General features: G+C 47.1%; 1 protein-coding gene across 1 annotated transcript in view; it reads left to right on the top strand.

Moving 5' to 3' along the window:
* CNTNAP5 (contactin associated protein family member 5) overlaps positions 1 to 19654 on the top strand; it is a 433878-nt gene that overhangs the window by 201318 nt on the left and 212906 nt on the right. Inside the window, exons 4-5 of the mRNA XM_065413114.1 lie at positions 2549 to 2696; positions 15616 to 15819. Of these exons, the coding sequence (XP_065269186.1) occupies positions 2549 to 2696; positions 15616 to 15819 (352 nt within the window). The remainder of the gene's footprint in view (positions 1 to 2548; positions 2697 to 15615; positions 15820 to 19654) is intronic.

The following is a 19654-nucleotide window of genomic DNA, read 5'->3' as shown; positions in this document are numbered from 1 at the left end:
TAATCTCTTTTTCAGCTTGGTTCATCAATTGGTCTTTGGCAGGAAAAACAGAAGAAGCTACATCCTAAAATAGCTCCTCTGGAAGATAGTTAACCTCAAGTCTGCCTGGACTGTGCCAGCGCTTCTCCTTCTTCTGTTCACAGTTCGAACCCACCCCATTACCTGCCTAATAAAGTGAGAGAGCAGATAATCATCAGCGTCATTACAGGAGCCTGCTTCTGTAGATCTGTAAATAAGCTGCTGTTTGCTGCCCTGCATGTGTGTCAAGTGAGATGAAGACAAAATCCCGAGCCTGTCTTTTTAATGCATCTGCTTGGATGAGCTGACACTTCTTCTAACTGAACTTTCTTCTGTCTTTCCACACCCAGACATAGCTAAGATGTTCAGTTTGAGTGTTGCCGCAATTTTGCCAAAGACTAATTTAAGAGGCAGTGTACCAGATCTTCAGCGGATGTAAATCAGCATGGCTCTGTTGACTTTAATGGAGCTATTCCAATTTACCCCAGCACAACATCTGGCCCGGTATTATTTTAGTAATGTCTCTAGTCCAGGGGTGGCCAACTGGAGCCTGAGAAGGAGCCAGAATTTACCAATGTACATTGCCAAAAAGCCACAGTAATATGTCAGCAGCCCCCCATCAGCTCCCCTCCTCTACTGCCCGGCTCCCAGTGCCTCCCGCCCACCGGCAGCCCCGCCGATCAGTGCCTCCCCACACTTCCCGATCAGCTGTTTTGTGGCATACAGGAGGCTCTGGGGTGGGAAGGGGGAGGAGCGAGGGCACTGCAGGCTCGGGGGAGGGGGTGGGAAGGGGTGGAGTGGGGGCAGGGCCTGTGACAGAGCCAGGGGTTGAGCAGTTAGCTAGGGTTACCATATTTTAAGTGTCCAAAAAGAGGACACTCCATGGGGCCCTGGCCCCACCCCAACTCCGCCCCCAGCACTGCCCCTTCCCCGCCCCTTCCTGGCCCCGCCCCAACTCTGCTGCTTCCCGCGAACATTTGATTCGCGGGAAGCCTGAAGCAGGCAGGCTGCAGGCAGCAGGTGGGCTGGGGCTGGGGCTGGGGTGGGGGGGCGCGAGGAGGCGCGGCCCAGTCCGGCCTCCCCGGCTGAGCGGCTCCCTCCGGCAGCCGGCCGGCCCAGGCCAAGAGGCTCTATACAAGGAGCCGCATGTGGCTCCGGAGCCACAGGTTGGCCACCCCTGCTCTAGTCCATGCAACATCTTTGCACTCTGAGGGTCAAATTCAGCCTTTATGTTCAAAGGAATGAATTCAGCAAATTAAGTGGGTTTAACTCCATTCACATCACACCTTTCACGTATAGCTCGTCTCATTTACACCCAGGGCTGACTAGGGTTCAGATTCTCCTCTCTATCCAGGCAACCCATTGAGATCTTTTAAGTGCATTTAAAGAGACAGCCTGTTCATTCTCAAAACATAGTTCTCTCACACAGTTCATTCTCAGAATAGTTAAATAAGTATTAGGACTGGCCAGAAAACTTGAGTTTTGTGCAAATATTTGGAGGTTTTGAAATTTGTTGTGAAGCGGAATGAAAATGAGACCTTTCTGGAGTGGAGAAACAAACAGACGGACACCCCACTGCAGACTAGCCAATAGCCTGGTGGTTAGGACACTCTGAATCTGCCTGATTCAGAGGAGGGATTTGACCCTGCGTTTCCCACAGCCCTGGAGAATGACCTGATCACCTGGGTTTTTGTGAGTTCTGAGAAACATTCTTATTTGTGTTACTGTAGTGACCATAAGCGCTGGCTTCCTCCAGGCCCTGGAGGTGCTCATCCTTCTGCCCCGCCCACCTCCTTCCCCCAAACCTCCATCCCTGCCCCTTGTCTTCCTGCCCCCCGCTCTGCCCCAGGCCCCGCCCCTGCTCTACCCCCACCCCCACCCCACCTCTTCCCGTCCAGTTCCACCCCCTCCTCTGAGAATGCCACATCCCTGCTCCTTTCCTCTCCCTCCCAGTGCCTCCTGCACACCACAAAACAGCTGATAGTGGCTGGCGGGAGGTGCTGTGAGGGAGGGTGAGGAGTTGATCGTCGGGGCCACCGGCGAGTGGGAGGCGCTGGTGGGGAAGGGAAGACCTGGCTGCTGGTGGGTACTAAGCACCCACTCATTTTTTGTCGGCGCCTATGGTAGTGACCAGGAGCCAGTATGCTAGGTGCTGTACAAAGTCAGAACCAAAAGACGGTCCCTGCTCCTAAGACTGATGAAATGGAATTTTTCAACCAAAAAAAAAAAATGTTTTGTCAAAACTGTAGCATATCGTTTTTTGTAGAGCTACTGTGCACCTTTAAATAGGTGCTGTCTTCGACCATAAGGGTAGCTGCATTTCAGCAGTGGATAGTTTGGAGGTGTTTCAGCTAGGTTCCCGAAGCTTGGATGCTTATCTCAGTCAAACCTGGTCTTTGAAATCCTGCAGTCTTTCCTCAGTCTGTAGATAGTTTTATTTTTTTGTTTTTGTTGCATTTGTTTTTATATTTTCATTGCTCACAACCAACTGACCGTTTAAAAGTCTCACCGGAGCTTCCTTTCCTTGCAGGTCTTCACAGGGAACACTAATGCAGACAGTGTGGTACATCACAAACTTCTGCACTCCGTGAAAACCCGCTTCCTGCGCTTCGTCCCTCTGAAATGGAATCCCAGTGGAAGAATAGGCCTGAGAGTTGAGGTCTATGGTTGCTCATACAGTAAGTGCCTTTAATGCAAATGTCATCAAACAAGATTGTCAATGTTCCAGGAAGCCCCAGGGAATGTACCTGGCCGAGTACATCTTTTAATCCAATATGAACATGCACCACCATAATATCTGATTGGAGTTGTAGCTTTCATGACAGATAAGCATTACTTGCTGGCTGAGCTCCCTGCCACTAATATCTTATAACATATCATCTTTCCCCCATACCCTGCAGTTACAGGGAATTAAACAGGTATAAAGGATAAGGGTCTGAGACTAAAGTAAACTGGAAATATAATCAAGGGATTCATAGACATTTTAGAGAGTATGTTGGCATATGTATTGCATTTATATAAATGCACCTTTCCAATTTCTGTATGGCATATCATTTGACTGTATAAATCTGTTAGTTAGCTGTCTATGCTGTTTGCTTGAACAAATTCATCATCTTGACCTCTCTAAACCTTTACACCCCAACATTTTTAGATGTAGAGCCATTTTCAAAATTTGACACCCAAACTTGCTTCTTTACAGTTCTACTGTGTCGGGCACTTACCGGGCCAGATCTCCAGCCAATGAAAATCGGCCCAGCTTCATTGTCTTCAATATAACTAGATAGACAGCAGCAGATGATCTGGCCTGCAGTGCACCATTCTGGCACTGAAAACATCCCAACAAACAGAGGGGAGTTCAAAAGAATAGCAACAAAAATAATCAGGGGGCTGGAGGGCTTGATCTGTAAGAACCATGATGTGTACCTTGGCTAAGAGATGACTCGACGTGTCCGCGCATGAATGGGGGAAGGTGAGATTGGAGGTGGAACAGCCTGGTAATCTACAAGTATTTGAAATACTGAGGTTGGAGGAACTATTTAAGGTGCTACATTGGGGTCTAACTAGGCCTAGTGGGAGGAAGTTATGACAAGGAAAGTTTAGGATGACTATCAGGGCCGGCTTCAGAAAATCTGGGTCTTTCTCTCCCTCCCCCCTCCCCCAGTAAAGCCACTGGATCAGCACCTCTGATAGGAAGGCACAAGAACCAATGTGTGACTGTGAGGGGACACACCCTCGTTCTGGTAGAGAGGAGACTAACAAGCCCTTATGGACTCAGGCAGCACTAACCAGACACACTTGTAAGGCTTTCCCTGGCTGGAGGGAGGCAGCTTAAAAAGGGAAAGCCTGACCTTTTATAAGCATGGTGACTAGAGGGAAGACGGCTCTATCTTGGAGACTGATGGCTACAGGGACAGATCGATGAGGAGAGAGACCGTTGCAGACCCTGCCGCCTCTGATACTATATGGCCAGGCGTAAAGAAACGGTGACCAAAAGGAGGGGCTGGAGGCAGATCTGAACCATGAGGGAGGACACTAGAACTGACAGATAAGCCAAAGGACTGACCAAAAGACTGCCTAAGAGACTGACCACCTTTTTCTTTGACTTTGATTGTCAGTCTCCCAGAGGTGGGGGAGAGGGAAAAGACCCCTTTTGTTGGTTTGTTTTCTGTTTGGAGATTCCCTTGTGGACCACAAACACTGGAAGGGCCCCATAAGCCACCCAAATCGTGGTCTGGTGAGGACTCAGGAGGGACCCTGACCCACCACGCTGACCTTTTTTTCTCACCCTCTCCCCACAAACTCCTAAGTCACAAACATGTGTGGAGTGGAGGGTCAGTCGCACAAGAGGTTGGAGAGAGGGCAGGGGAGTTCGGGGGGCTGGTCGGGGGGCGGGGGTGTGGATAGGGGTCGGGGCGGTCAGAGGGCGGCGAACAGGGGGGTTGAATGGGGGCAGGGATCCCGGGGGAGCAGTCAGGAAGGAGGGGGGGGGGGGTTGGATGGGGCGGTGGGGGGCAGTCAGGGGCAGGGGTTCCAGGGGCAGTCAGGGGACAGGGAGCGGGGCAGTGGATGGGAGTGGGGGGGTGGAATCGGGGAACGGGGGGGTGGGGCAGGGGTCCCGGGGGGCGGGGGCTGTCAGGGGGCGAGAAGCGCGGGGGGGGGGTCAGATAGGGGGCAGGGGCCGGGCCACGCCTGGCTGTTTGGGGAGGCACAGCCTCCCCTAACCAGCCCTCCATACAATTTCTGAAACCTGATGCGGCCCTCAGGCCAAAAAGTTTGCCCACCCCTGCACTAGCAGGTCACCCTCTCCCTGGAGGGGTGCGGTGTCTGTTGCGGCTGCAGGTTTGGCATCGACGTCTGCAGTGAGATGGGTTATGCCATGGAATAGCCTCCCGAATGAAGGTGTGGAAGTCTCACTATTAAAATCAGTGGCCCAGTGCACTAACAATAAACTGTAGGGGACACTGAGGAAGGTGGAGGCAGCTCGAGATGACCTTTAAATGCTGCTCCTGTTGACGTCACTGGGAATTTTTCCATTGACTTAAACAGGGCCAGGATTTCACCTTATGATTTTATAATTTGAAATTGAATCCACTTTTTCTCCATGCATCTGAATTGTGCAGCTTGTCACTAATCTTCCAATGGCCAAAAAAAAAAAAAAAAAATAGTTTTCCCCTTATGTTTCAAGACAATGCTGACCTGCCTCTTGTATGAAAGCAGGACTCCTATATTGTCAAAATTAGAGGCCACTCATCTGGCCTTTCTTGGATGTGCAAAATACTCCTGGTTTATTCTCTCACGTAAGGGGTCACCGAGGGGGAATTCTTTGTAATATGCACTGTATTACTCCAGTCCAGGAGGGAGAGTTAGAGACAGAGGATTAAGGAAGGGAGGGAAGCAAGTGACCTGCTATCAAACTTTCAGGATAAATAAAGGCAAAGATCCTCTTAAAAATTATATTTTGAACTTGCAATCACCCATGATAACTACACTCTCTGAATCGATTGAAGAAATACAAACTACCTTAGGGCAGGACAGTCAATGACTTTCCCTGGTGTGCCCCGTTTGACATGCAAGTTAACTGACGTTTAATCTATAACAGTTTACAGAGTCAATCAAACCAGTCGTGTGTGAGTGAGGAGGATAAATATGTGAGCTAGACTTCTGAGCGCAAGCCAGAACCACCGATTTTAAAGTACTGCTTCTGATCGCCATTCCTGTGGTGTTGGAAAAGTCATTTGACTTCTTTGCCTCAGTTTACCTGTCTGGTATGAGGTTGCTGGCCCCTTTAAGAGGAGTCTGGGCCCAGGCTACCTGTGAGGAGGTAATTTAAAGGGAATGAGCGCAACTAGTCAGATAATTGTATAACCTGGGCCTCATAAAAGGCCATCAGGGCACAGTTACAGACAAGGGCCCTAGACCGAAGGGCTCTCTAAGACCCTAGCAGGAGAGGAGCTGGCTCCTGTGAACCTCTCCAAGCTGACAGGTGAAAGAAGTGAATGGAAAAGGGCCTGGTGGGAGAAAAGCTGACTGAAGGCTACAGCTGACCTGAACCATAACCTGGCTCCTGGAGGAAGGAGAGTGAGACTCTGTGAAAGATAACCTAGCTCTGATGTGCGCCACTCCCCGCCCTCCATCGCCAATGGAGATGGATAGCCCAGCCAGCTAAACTGGGGGGGGAATTCCAGTGCAGGGGATGGGAGGTGCTGGATGTCTGGGAAATACAGGGTGCCTGTGTGAGGTGGGGTCGGGGGTACAGGGTGCCTATGGAAGGTGGGGAGGCAGGGGTTCCCCTGGTTCACTCTTACCCAGGCCCGCTGATGGCAATTCCAGGCCCCAGGGCCAGGGGCCATCCCTAGGGGTGTGCGGGCCTGGGGTGGAAGTGACGCCGATGCCGGTACCATCCCCCGCACGCCTAGGAGCCCTGCGGCCCGCCCGGGCGATTTAAAAGGGCCCGGGGCTCCCGACCACCATCGCCGCTACCTCAGCAGCGGCGGTGGCTGGGGGCCCCATGGCAATTGCGCCCCCTCCCCCCCCCCGTCAGCGGGCCTGCTCTTACCCCTCCCCCACACCACCTCTGTCAGGAGCGGGTACCAAGTACCCAGCGGGCCCTGTCTCTTACCTGCCCGGCCCAGCGAGACCGGGTGGCTCCGCCTCCTCTGCGCTGCTGCTTCCCGACAGGTGAGGCTACAGTGACCGCTCCCCACCAAATCTGGCTCCCCTGCTGCTGCCTGCCTGAACCAAACTTAGCAAAGCCACCTCCCTAAGCTAGGGCAAAATGTCCAGGCAGGTGATGGCAGAAGCCGCCCAGCGCCGCTGCTGGGAGGCGCCTGCAGGGGGTGCCTGACTGGGAAGCGCCTCTTTTCCCCTCTGCCTTCACTTGATGACTTTGTTGCTTCCCCTGGGGGGATGTTCCCTGCAGTTTGGGAACCTCTGGTCTAGTGTGTTGCTCACCTGGGGCCTAATTCTCCCTCACCAAAGCGCCTTTACGCCTCTGTGGCATGTAAAAGTGATTGTAAGGGCCTGATTCTCAGCTCCACTAAGTCCCGTTGACGCTGCCGGAGTGGCGTAAAGGATTCTCAGAGTGTCTGATCCAAAGTCTGTTTAAGTCAGTGGAAAAATTCCTGTTGACTTCAGTGGGCTTTGTTTCGGGTTCATAAGCAGACGATAAAGAGTGATCAGCTGGCCCAGAAATACCGGGGAACCTGGTCCTGCATTAATGGACCCATGGCTGTGTGACTGCCGTGCAGCCAAAGAGGGGAGTATGCCGCTAATCTCCTCATTGGCATGCGGACAAGTGCACAAGAGCCCTGCGTTTCCTCAGACATCCTCTGCTCACATCTGCTCCTTTTTAACCCTGCATTTTTGAGAGAAAGAGAGCAGCTGCACAAGTGGCTTGAGACTTCCAGCTCTTTAGGCAATTTTGCAATGCTATAGATGATGGGCCTAGCGTTTAACCTTTCTTCTGCCAGCATGTAGGGTATATATAAATGCCTGGTATGCCCACATCTTGAATATTGTGTGCAGATCTGGTTGCCCCATCTCAAAAAAGATACATTGGAATTGGAAAAGGTTCAGAAAAGGGCCACAAAATTGGTTAGGGGTATGGAACAGCTTCCACATGAGGAGAGATTAATAAGACTGGAACTTTTCAGCTTGAAAAAGAGAAGACTGCGGGGGGAGGAATATGATAGAGGTCTATAAAATCATGACTGGTGTGGAAAAAGTGTGAGTTCAATCCTTGAGGGGGCCACTTAGGGATCTGGGGCAAAATCAGTACTTGGTCCTGCTAGTGATGGCAGGGGGCTGGACTCGATGACCTTTCGGGGTCCCTTCCAGTTCTATGAGATAGGTATATCTCCATTAAAAAAAAAAAAGTGTTATTTACTCCTGCTCATAACACAAGAACTAGGGAGTCACCAAATGAAATTAATAGGCATCAGGTTTAAAACAAACAAAAGGAAGTATTTCTTCATACAATGTCTGGAATTCGTTGCCAGATAATGTTGTGAATGCCAAGACCATAGCAGGGTTCAAAAAAGAACTAGAGAAATTCATGGAGGATAGGTCCATCCATGGCTATTAGCCAGGATGAGCAGGGATGGTCTCCCTAGTCTCTGTTTGCCAGAAGTTGGGAATGGGGGACAGGGGATGGATCACTTGATGATTACCTGCTCTGTTCATTCCCTTTGGAGTATCTGGCATTGACCACTATCAGAAGATAGGATGCTGGGCTAGATGGACCTTTGGTCTGACCCAGTATGGCCATTCTTATGTTCCTGCTTGCACTGGAGAGCAGCAACGTCGATTTCTCTTCTCGGTACTGCTAAATGACTTTCCAAGTCAAGTCCTGTTACGGTCAAAGTCCCCCCCAGCCAGTGGCTCACTGCGCTCAGCTGTTGGGAATGTCGGCATTTGATAGTGACCACTGTGGGAGCAGCTAGGACTTCTAGAACATCAAGCACGCTGCCAGTGCCAAAAACAACAGATCAATCCTACTGAAGTGCTTTAGGGCTGAAACACATTGTATGGCAACATTTGTTAACACTGTCCTGAGACCCATCCCACTAAGGCTTTGAGACACGATGCTGGGAAATGCTGGCTTTTAAAGGATGAACACTATACCTGTGTTAGTTTTATTATGTAATCATAAAAATTATTACGGTGAAACCTGAACAGGCAGCCCTACCTCTCACAAGAAAACCCTTGTTTTTAATAGACATTTTAAGGGTAGGTCTACAGTGTACAGAGACTGCACGCTCAGCAAGGAAAAGTATAAATAGCAGTGTAGACGGGAGGCACTACTTTGAGTGAAGTGCCTTACACACCTGAATCCTAGGTTATGTACCCTCTGTACGTGCTCAGGCAATGCCTCCCACATCTCCATGACTGTTTTTAGCCGTGCTGGGTGCTGCTGCTGTAGCTTTTGTCCGCCACACGGAAAGACTCCAGCAGCAAACAATGGCTCTGGCGAGGGGCAGGGGAGGCAGTGGGGAAATGCTCCTGCCTCCCCCCTGCCGGAGCCTTTCACTGTTGGGTGTAACTACACACTGCAGTGAGGATGGATACAGCGTGTCTTTCACTGTAGCGTGTAGCTACATTACACTGTGTGCTTCCACAAGTGTACACAAGCTCTAAAATACATTCAAGAATCCTAATATGGTTGGTTTTCATCCTTTTTAAAAATATCGTCCCTGCTGGGCACTGGGCCGCCCGGGGGGGGGGGGGCAGCAATTTGCCCTGGGCCCCACAGGGGCCCCCACAAGAATATAGTATTGCAACTTTTTTTTATGGAAGGGGCCCCCGAAATTGCTTTGCCCCAGGCCCTCTGAATCCTCTGGGCGGCCCTGGCTGGGTAACACATTTCTGCTGGGCCCTTGAATAGTCTCTTAAGATGGGTTTCCTGTATCTGAAATATGATATCTAAAGCAATGAAGCTATGTCAGTATACACAAACGTGCTTACCCATCTTCTACTCATATATAGGGCCCTACCAATTTCACTGCTGTGAAAAAAGTGTTACGGACTGTGAAATAAGCCCTTCCCTGTGAAATCCGATGTCCCCTTGTTCCTCGGAGTGCCCTGGCAAAGGGGTCTTCTCGCTCCAGCTGGGCTGGGGAGGGAGGGGCTTGTCTATCTCCTGCACAGCTACTCTGGGTGGTGGTGGGGGAGATCAGACCCACCTCCGGGAATGTCCTGCGGCTGCAGGAAGCTCTGCGGTTGCTGCCTTCAGAGTCCAGTTCTGAAGATTGCACAGAAGTGAGGGTGGCAATCCCATGACCCCTCTACAACAGGCTTGTGACCGCCCCCCAATTCCCTTTTGGGTCAGGACCCCCACGGTTACAACACTGTGAAATTTCAGATGTAAACATCGGAAAACGTCAAATTTACCAATTTTCAAATCCCATGGCCGGGAAATTGACCATAATGGACCATGAATTTGGTAGGGCCCTACTCATACAGTAACTGCCTTGACATGTAACAGAGGGTTCATAGGCTGTAAAATCAGGCAGAATTCAGCAATACCACATGGAGGTTGTTTGTTTCTTCTCTTAAAAGCAGCACAGAGAGGGGGAGAAAAAGAAAGTTTCAAATGCAAAATGATTCCCCCCCCCCACCTGAAATAACCAGACTCCCCCTCCTATAACCTTAAATATAAAAATAAAATCATGCAGCTAAGAGAATTTATACCCAAAAGTGCAGCCTAGAAAGAATTTGTCATGAGTTAAACAGAAATCCTGTACCTAAAGGGGTTATAATGCAAACTCTCTCAGACCCTTTGCTACAGAGTCCCAAATAGTGAAGTGATTATAACAAATAGCCAATGTTATAGCAGAGGACATGTGCAGACAAATGGCAAGTTGATTGTTTTGGATATTGTGAGGGAAACAGGGGTATCTTAATACTTTGGAAAAGTCTTGTTAGCTAAACGCAGGAAAAATCCTGCTGATCCACCCTTTTCTAGAGGAGGAGATTTATGGCTACATTGAAAATGCTGTTCATATTCTACAACTGAGTAATGGCCCAAAAGGCATCAGCAGGATCGGGTGTAAATTCTGCTAACAGGCTGGGAAACTGTGGGCGATCATGCAATGGGATGTGAGAATCTCCTTCTTTTGGGGAGTTACAGCTCTTCATCTTTGCAGATCAGGGGTCTGATTTCTCATCTTCCATGGGCAGCGCTCCTGGGAATACAATGTGATACTGTGTTTTTAAAAATTACAAGCTCTTGGCTGGACCTTTTTTATTTTTCTTTCCTTCTAAAACACATGTTTTTCATGCCATGAGATAAAAGGAATGCACCGTAGAGAGCCCCCAGGGGTGGAGGTGAGGTCACTAAAGTTTTCATCACTGCTAGCGTAAGACTAATGGCCGAATTATTGCTTCTTAAGAGACACCACGCCCTGGCGACGGAGACGAAGCATGCTGTTCAAGCACTAGGCTGTGGAGGTGGACGGTCAGATTCACTCCCTAGACTGCGGGCAGTGAAACGGCAAGGTGTATAGAGACAGAGGCACATGCTTCCTACACTCCCTTATCTGCTGTGGAGTTTGGTTCCCACACAATGGCAGCAGGAGTGGGGCTAGCAAGGCCAGTTCAGAGATATATCCATTCGGAGCATCTTTGCTCTGCCAGTAGGACTCCCATGGGCTGTAAAATAAAGGTGTCTTTCTTTTGTGGAGGCACTGGGGGAGGGATGAGATTGTGCATTCCCCCTATCCCCCGCCTCCTCCCCTTGCAACTGCAGATGTCTTGAAGATGCCTCTCCAGACTCTGAATGATAAGAGTGAAATGGGGGTAAAGCTTGTTATTTATGCTTGCGTATTGCATACTGTTTTCAGAGCTAGGGGAAGCTTCTTTAAAATGGTGTCGCATGTACACTCTCCCCCCAGTGCAGCTGTCTTGGTGCTCTTTTCTTCATGGAAGAGGACCACACATTCTCCTTGCCCCCTTATGTTTCCTCTGGGCTGGTTGGCATGGCTGCCACCACTGGCCAACATCTCTCTTCATGCAGTAGTCTGCTGGCGGACAAATCATTTCTGCTTCCTGTGCAGTGGACTCCCTGTACCTCTTCCTTTTCTACTGCAGCTGCCCAGATGCAGGCACAATGTAACCCTTAACTGCTCGAGTTAACCTGGTGGCCAATAAACCCTTCCTCAAATTAATGTGTTTCCAAAAAATCGAGAGTTTTAAAAGAAACTCCTGTGCTAACAAAACCCAGACTCAACCCTTAAACCCAGAACCTGAACTGAACTTCAGCAAAACTTGGTAACCTTTTTCTATTTTCACGTTGCTCCTGTGTCGGAAGCAGAAATACCTACAATAACCTAGGAATGGCTACCCTAGGAAAGGCATTATTTCCAACCCAGCCAGAAGCAAGAAAAAATAGGATTTTTGTTTGAAAAAATGCTACTTCCTGGGAGATTTTTAACCCAGTTCTGATGACTCTGAGATCTGGACAGTATGGAGAAGTATCCTGATTAGAGCTGAGTGAAACTTTTCAACATTTTTTTTTTGTTGGTGGAAAAATGCAGATTCAGCATCACCAAAATATTTTGTGAAATCATTTCAATTTCACCAAATAATTTCAGTGGGGAAAAAAATCCTAAAAGCTCGAAGTTTTGTTTCAGCACTTTTGAAATGAAGTGTTTACTTTTTTATTTGAATACTTTTTGAAATTAAAGAAAATTTTCCTTTAAAAAAAAAATGAACCCCCCCCCCCAAAATCAATACAAAACATTTTATTTTGAGTGGAACAAAATGTCTTGAACAAAACTTTTTTTTTCTTTCAATTTGCCAAAAAAAATTGGAAAATTTAATTTTTGGTTCAACCTTTTTGACAGTCACTATGTTCATATATATTTAAACACATGGAAAATCTTCTATATTGTGCATGGTTTTGGAATCTGGCACTGTCCGAAAGGGAAAAAAGAACTGCTTTTATTTTAATCAGTCCATCATACTGTGCTAATTTCCGTCAGTATTTTATGGGGGTGATGGAGGAATCTGAAAATTTAGAGAGATAAAAGACCTGATATTTAGTCTATTCCTTAGAGGGAAGTGAAGAATTATTCTCTACATAGTGTTTTGGCTAGACTAGATCTAAAGATTTCTTGTATTTCTTCTGAGCCTTTTAAAATTCATGATCTTTGACCTTTTACTAGAAATTGATTCTATACATACCTTGTATCCAACAGAAAAACTGAAGGCATCATCTTTAGAGGGGTATTTTTCAGGTGCTGTGAAGTGTCTGTATTTGACCTGAGATGGATCTTTCTATGTTTAAATAGAAGCCGATGATTTGTTGTCATGCAAACTGCTAGTAATGACTTTTGGATGTCAGAGTGTTAGCATTTATATGTCATATTCTTGTTTCATTCAGGGATTTTTGTTCCCCACAGAGAGGCAGAGTTCTGCAATAACAGCTTTTTCATGATACTGTCAGTGCGGGGCATGGATCAGTGTTTTCGTCACACTCCCCATCAGTACCCGGCCCAAGCCAGGGAAGCTAATGATCCGACTCGGTGATCCTCGTCATGTGCTGCCTGAGGCACATTGCGCATACTCTAAGAAGAAGAAGGTGGCTGGTTCCGAAAAGCATGTGTAATGCTGTTGCCTAGTGGAAAACTGAAAATGTCTACTGATGCATGAACCTGATAAGGTTTAGGTGTTTGGTTCAGTTGGGATAAATATCTAGAAGATTGGATGTTTATCTGGATATCTTTTATTAACGTCTGGTGCCAAGTCCTGTTCTGACTTGGGCTTCTGCAGTGCTCCTGATTTAGTGGGTTACAGGGGCATAAATAAGAGCAGAATTTGGTGCTCTACGTTGCAAAATGCATCAGAAATTGAATATACAGTAGATTTCTGTGACAGGCTTAGTCCCCTTAAGGGCTGTAGGACCTAGGGGCCAGCCCACCCCTATCCTGTAGTCATGGCCCTTTAAGATTTTGGGAGGTCTTATGGACACAAGGACCTAAGCAATAGGAGATATTGGTAGAAATGAAGCAGTCATGGGAATAAGAAGTGTTTGCAGAGGGATGGGGGGGAGGAGGGGCAGAGGAGAACCTGTTATTGTTTCTTTAAGGGCTGGGATCAGGAGCCTTACAGAGTGGGCGGGGCAAAACTCCCTCTCTCCCAGCCAATTGGTTTGAGATCTGGGAAGGGGACCAGCATATATGCTGTCTCCTCCCTCATAGCAGTGGAGACTCCAGATGGAGAAGGTCTGCCTGCTAAGGCCTCCCAGTCTGAGACTGAAAGGATTAATTGGAGAAAAAGGGTCAGCTGGGGCAGTAGCTGTTTGTGGCCCTGCTGGTGACCTAAACTACAACCCAGCTCCCAGGAGGAAAGCAGGGGACCCCTGTGCTCCGAAGGGCTTTAATAGCTGCCTGAATTACCCAGCTCTAGGAGGGGGACTGGGGCTTCCTGAACAGGGGGAAGGAAACTTTCCTGGGACTCTTATACGAGCCCAGAGTGGGTGAGAACTTTAGAGACTAAAGAGTGGTTTGTACTCACTAAATAAAGTTAATAAACCAGACCACATGAAGTAATCTGGTTTGGGTAATTGACTGGAAGAACCCGAGTGGGCACTGAGGTCAGTGCACCGCAGGGCCATGGGGGGCCACAAGGGGATGCACTCTGGAGGCAACCACAGCATTCCTGTTTCTTACAAGGTTTCCAGTGCTTCCTTTTGGTCCTTAACTTCACATGGGACTTTACAGAGAGTTATGGTGCTATAGATGTACTAAATACCATGTTTCTGAGGTATCTGCTCAGTTGTCTCAAGCCCATGTTTTTTCTGATTATTACTGCAATTGGAAACATTTAGCCGGATATCAGTGTTATATCAAACATGTATACATGCTATCATGCTGACATCTAGAAGTCACTGGTGTCAGGGTGCATGACAACAAATCATTGGCTCCTTTGCTAGTCTTGTCATCATTTTTAAAGACGGACTCCTTAAAAGCTTGGTCTGAAGTTGCCCCACACTCCAATTTATCTTGCCTAAAGAAGAACAAGCAGAGCTGTCCCTGCTGCCGAGCTGTGGTGACGTGGCTCCAAAAGGATATGTTTGAGACAGCTCAGTTAATCTGCCCATGTGGCCTGTTAACAGAGAGTAGAGTGGATGCTAAGATGGGTTCTGAGAATTATAGATGCCTTACCCCTTTAAAAGCGTTCTGACCTAGCATTGGAATGATACCTCCAGCCAAGGCTATTAGCATTCAGAGGCATGCTTGGTAAAATCATCATCATCATGTAGATACCCCTAGGTGGGAGGGATATTTATTTGAGGTAAGATTACATTTATTTGGATACAAAAGTGGAGGGAGACATATCTAGGGTGTAGATACAGCTTCACAGGATCTTTCGTAACATAGGAAAAACTGGAACAGCAGCTGGGGCAGTGGCTGCATTTGAAGCAGTGGCTAGCTGTTCTGAACGTCCTTGGGAGGTAAATAATGGACAGGGCAGGGCATGGCTTTGGTGGTGGTGGTGTGTCTGCTATGATGAAAAAGCAGGCAGATGAAGGAATCTTAACATAACAAAAGGGCTGTGAATCATGAAAAGAGGCCGGGGGGGGGGGGGGGGGGGGAGGAATTACATAGGGATGATGGCCTAAATAAGAGAAGCTGATGGAAAGGGATAGTGGATTAGGTGTGGCATGGTATGGTGGTTTCTGTATTTCCTATGTTCTGGGCGCCCCCAACTCCCGTGAAATCAAGAGAGACTTTAACGATAAGCCACCCTAAACTTAATTTCCCCAATACTAATTTCTCCCTACTGTTACTCACACCTTCGTGTCAACTGTCTGTAATGGTTGGTTTCAGAGTAGCCACTCTCTTACCACTTCAAAAGTTATTTTTCCTCCCTTGGTATCCTGCTGTTAATTGTTTTATCTCGTTAGACTGACCTAACACTTGGTAAAGCAACCCCCATCCTTTCATGTATTTATACCTGCTCCTGTACCTTTTACTTCATATATCTGATGAAGTGGGTTCTAGCCCATGAAAGCTTATGCCCAAATAAATTTGTTAGTCTCTAAGGTGCCACAAGGACTCCTCTTTATGTTGTCATCTTCCTTCTGTTCCCCCTTAGAATCGGACATAGCAGATTTCGATGGCAGAAGTTCCCTCCTGTACAGATTCAATCAGAAAATGATGAGCACCTTCAAAGACGTGGTTTCCCTGAAGTTCAAGAGCATGCAGGGGGATGGAGTCTTATTCCACGGAGAGGGACAGCGCGGAGACTACATTACACTGGAGCTGCAGAAAGGGAAACTCTCCTTGCACATTAACCTGGGTAGGAGCTGACATTTTTTATTCATTCACATGAGATTTGTTTTCCATTTACTTTCATGATTTTGTATTTCAGCAGCATTGAGATGCCCCGGCTGAGATCAGGTCCCATTGTGCTAGGTGCTGTACATACACAGAGTAAAAGACAGTACCTGCCCCGAACATTTTGCAGTCTGAAGAGACAAAACAAAGGGTGGGAAGGGAAATAGAGAAGTGAAGTGACTTGCCTGAAGTCACACAGCAGGTCAGTGGCAGAGCCAAAAATAGAACCCACGTCTCCTGAGGACTAGGTCAGTGCCCTATTTATCTGACTGCGCTACCTTTATTTTTCTAGCTGCAAATGTTGTTGCCTGTTTAATCTACATCAGGCCTCAGGGCATTCAGTTGCAATCTCAACTACAATTTCCTCTCTCTGCTTAGAGAATGATTCCTTTTTAAGTTCATCATTTCAGAGCAGGGATCTGTCCAAGCTCTGCAGGTAGCCATCCAGTCGTAGTTAGCATTCGGCTCACAGCGTCTGTGGCTGCTCTCAAGCAATAAGTCTAGGCTGGGTAGTTTCCATTCAGGCTGAAAACAGGTCTTCCTTTCCCTGTAACAGAACCCCTGTTTTGGAGGAGACATGTTAGCCTCCGTGTTGTCATTGCTATACATTCAGACAAAGGAAAAGAAACCTAAGGGAAAATGTTGGCATGTGCTGGAAAGCAGAATTCACCTGCATCAAAACAGCTTCAGATCAGTAGCACCCCCCCCCGGTAAAACATCAGACTGTTGCAGGGGAAAACTCCATCCCACCGCCCTGCTTTGATAGCTTTCAATCAAATATGTGCAGGCTTCGATGCTTTTCTTTATTTAAGGTGATTTTAAGACACCTTTGTGGTCTCTGAGTCCTGTTTCCAATCTGAACTCCTAGTGCAAATTACAGCAACCTCAGCGCTGCTGTAGCTTATGTTTGCTGCCCAGGACCCCAAGGAGATGTTCTGGCAGTCAAGGATTGCTGGAGATTAGGGAAGCCTTGTCCACGCCTCCTTTTACTCAAGAGACACACTCCCTCACACTGAGAGTGTGGAGGTTTGGATTAGGAGCCACTAAAGTGACTCTGCATCTCTTAAGGATATCCTTATAGAAGTTAAAATGGCTTTAGGGCTGCTTTGCTGCATAGGCACTGTTGAAGTTCTGATGCCATCTCTGATTTTGTTCTAATTCATCTAGCAATAATGTTACTTAATGTGAACTGCTTGTGTGGATTTGTGCTATTCTTTCTCAAGATGAAAAGCATCTGATACTAGCAACTGGTGTACCCAAAGGATTCAGGAGTTTGAATCAGCTCCCCAAAATGTAGGTGCTTCTCCAAAGCTCTTCAGAGGTGTTTGGTCTGCAAAGGTGACCAGGACAAGCTTTCTAGGGAGATTTCTTGTATTTCTTTGTAGGGCTGAATATGCCATGAGAACAGCTGTTGAAGTATTTTGGTGCTTTTTGCTTCTGGGCCTGGCTAGAGCCAGGCAGTGCAAAGGCATGGAGTCCCATCAGTGTGTGGTCAAGTTGGGTTTGAGGGATGAGGGAAGGTTTGGCTCAGTTCTTCTTTTGTACAAAGCTGTTTGCATTTCCCAAGTGGATACTTCAGATATACCTTCAATGGCAGGAGGTACTAGAGCATTGCACAGCTGGATTTTATATGCCACAGGGCAGATCACTGGAGTGAACACACTCTCTCTGTACAGTATTGGGGGGGGGGGGATCCCAAACCCTTGGCCTTTCCTTTAGCAGAAGCCATAACTCCTGAGTAATTCAGCACTGGGACATCTATATGGAAAGTATTTGAAAATCTGTTCCTTCTGTCAGCTGACTACTCTCTTGCAGGGCTTCACTTCAGTGGCTCGGAATGTGAGTGGTTGACTTGATTTAAACCAGGGAATAATAGTGAATAACCCAGTAGCCATTGAGTCATGGTTGTGGCTTAGTGCAATTTAATACTTGTGATTAAAACAATGTGGTTCTTATCAGGTAGGAACCTTCCTGCACTGTCTCCTAGACCAGGACTAGTATGATGACCCCTGCTGGAAGTGTTGTCAGACAGGACAGAGCGCAGACCCGTTGATTTAAAGCATGAACCCCTAATGCTTGTACTTTAACACTCCCATACAGAAAACCACTAGAGGAGACAAAGGCATTGTGTTAATATGGGTTACTTTAGGTTCTATTGCCCCAGATTTCCCACCATCAGGATCACTGATGGTAGCAGTGGTGGGACCAATTGTGTAACCCTACTCATAGTATATCTACATGAGATTGGTGCTTAAAATGCTAGAGGCTGGTGGTGCCTCTTGTATGCTACAGCTCCCATTTTTGTTATCACCAGTGGAGCTGAATCCTGCAGAGCCAAGGCGGGAAGTTTTAGTAAAACTCCCTAGTGCATACAAGGCCAGGGTAAAACGAGTCAGCATCTGTTTCTCTTCTCAGCTTATGTCCGTGGGAGTTAGCAAAAGTCGTCCGACAATTAGAACAACTGAAATCATTAAAACAAACACAGTTAATAATTCCTTCCTCGTTTCTCCCTTTGTGCTTAATTGTGTTTTGTTTAAAATGCCAGTAACAATTTTCCACGGCTCTTCATTTGTTTTTACATAAACTCATTAGTTGGCTTTGTACACAACTAATATTTTTTCCTTGTTTTTTTAGAGTCACATTGATAATGCTATATTCCTATTATTCATTATCTGTAAGCGTATAGTGCATTACGCATGCAAAAGATCCATTTCAGAAGGAAGCTCGAAACGCTGGGTTTTCTGACACTGTTGGTTTCTCGTCTTCCTTCAGAAAAAGTTCAACTTTTAATTTAGGAATAAGAGTGTGATACCATCGTTTTATTTATTTGGTTGCATTTCTATGAGATATCACATGTCTGTTTACTCTGGAACCTAAAATAGAGCTTTCATGAGCCACAAAATTTGAATCTGGATTTTGATTACCACTTAGTGAGTGAGTGAGTGAGTGTGTGTGCGGGGAGGCAGGTTTTGGATCCAAGGTTTTTATCTTATACACAGCTTGACTAATCATTTTGGAATGTGCATCCTTCCATTTCCACTGATGAATAGAAAAGAAAAGAATGCACAGTAGAGACCAGTAGCTCTGAAATCTTAAGGCAGGAACCTGGCTAGAAAACAGAAAAGCACTTAGCTCATTGAGATCTGGGCCTGATTATTCTCTTACTGGAGTAGGACTCTGATCTCGGTTGCACTTCTATGCAACTGGCGTTACTCCGCAGACATCAAAGGAATTATTCCACTTTTTTTTTCTAGTGCAATGGAGACCAAAATCTGGCACCATCTAAATATCTATTCTTGTTTATATTTCCAGAAACACACTGTCTAAAATGTTTTCTCCAGAGAGGGTTGCTAAAATGGGGGGGGAAAAAAGTGATGACTAAAATGTCAAGAGTAATTAGACTGTATGTTTGTGGAAACCCACAGTTGTACTACATCTGTTCCTTTAATGGGTGGCAGATTTTTGTTTAAGCCAGATGGCGTTCTTAAAATGTTAGGGTCTCTACTGCGCTTCAGAGCTGAGTAACAGGCAACACAACAATTGTGCCAGTGCTGCCATGTATGACGATTTATGCAACAATCTGGGAAAACCCCACTCCATATATTCCTGACCAGGACATTGGAACAAACCAAGAAGAGACTGTCCCCGAAGAATCCAAGCCAGGTTTACCCTGGGCCCTGTTTCTCTTGGGGCAGGACTCTAGACATCTAGTTAGCACATAGACATAGAAGCCTTAATGCTTCGGTTCAAGAGTCCAGGGCTCACTACAGTGTCTTCTGTTTGCATCTGCCCCCGCA

The sequence above is a fragment of the Emys orbicularis genome, chromosome 11, assembly GCF_028017835.1.
Source record: "Emys orbicularis isolate rEmyOrb1 chromosome 11, rEmyOrb1.hap1, whole genome shotgun sequence".
Classification (NCBI taxonomy): domain Eukaryota; kingdom Metazoa; phylum Chordata; order Testudines; family Emydidae; genus Emys; species Emys orbicularis.
The sequence above is the reverse complement of the archived record's forward strand: the minus strand, read 5'-3'. Positions and strand labels throughout refer to the sequence as shown.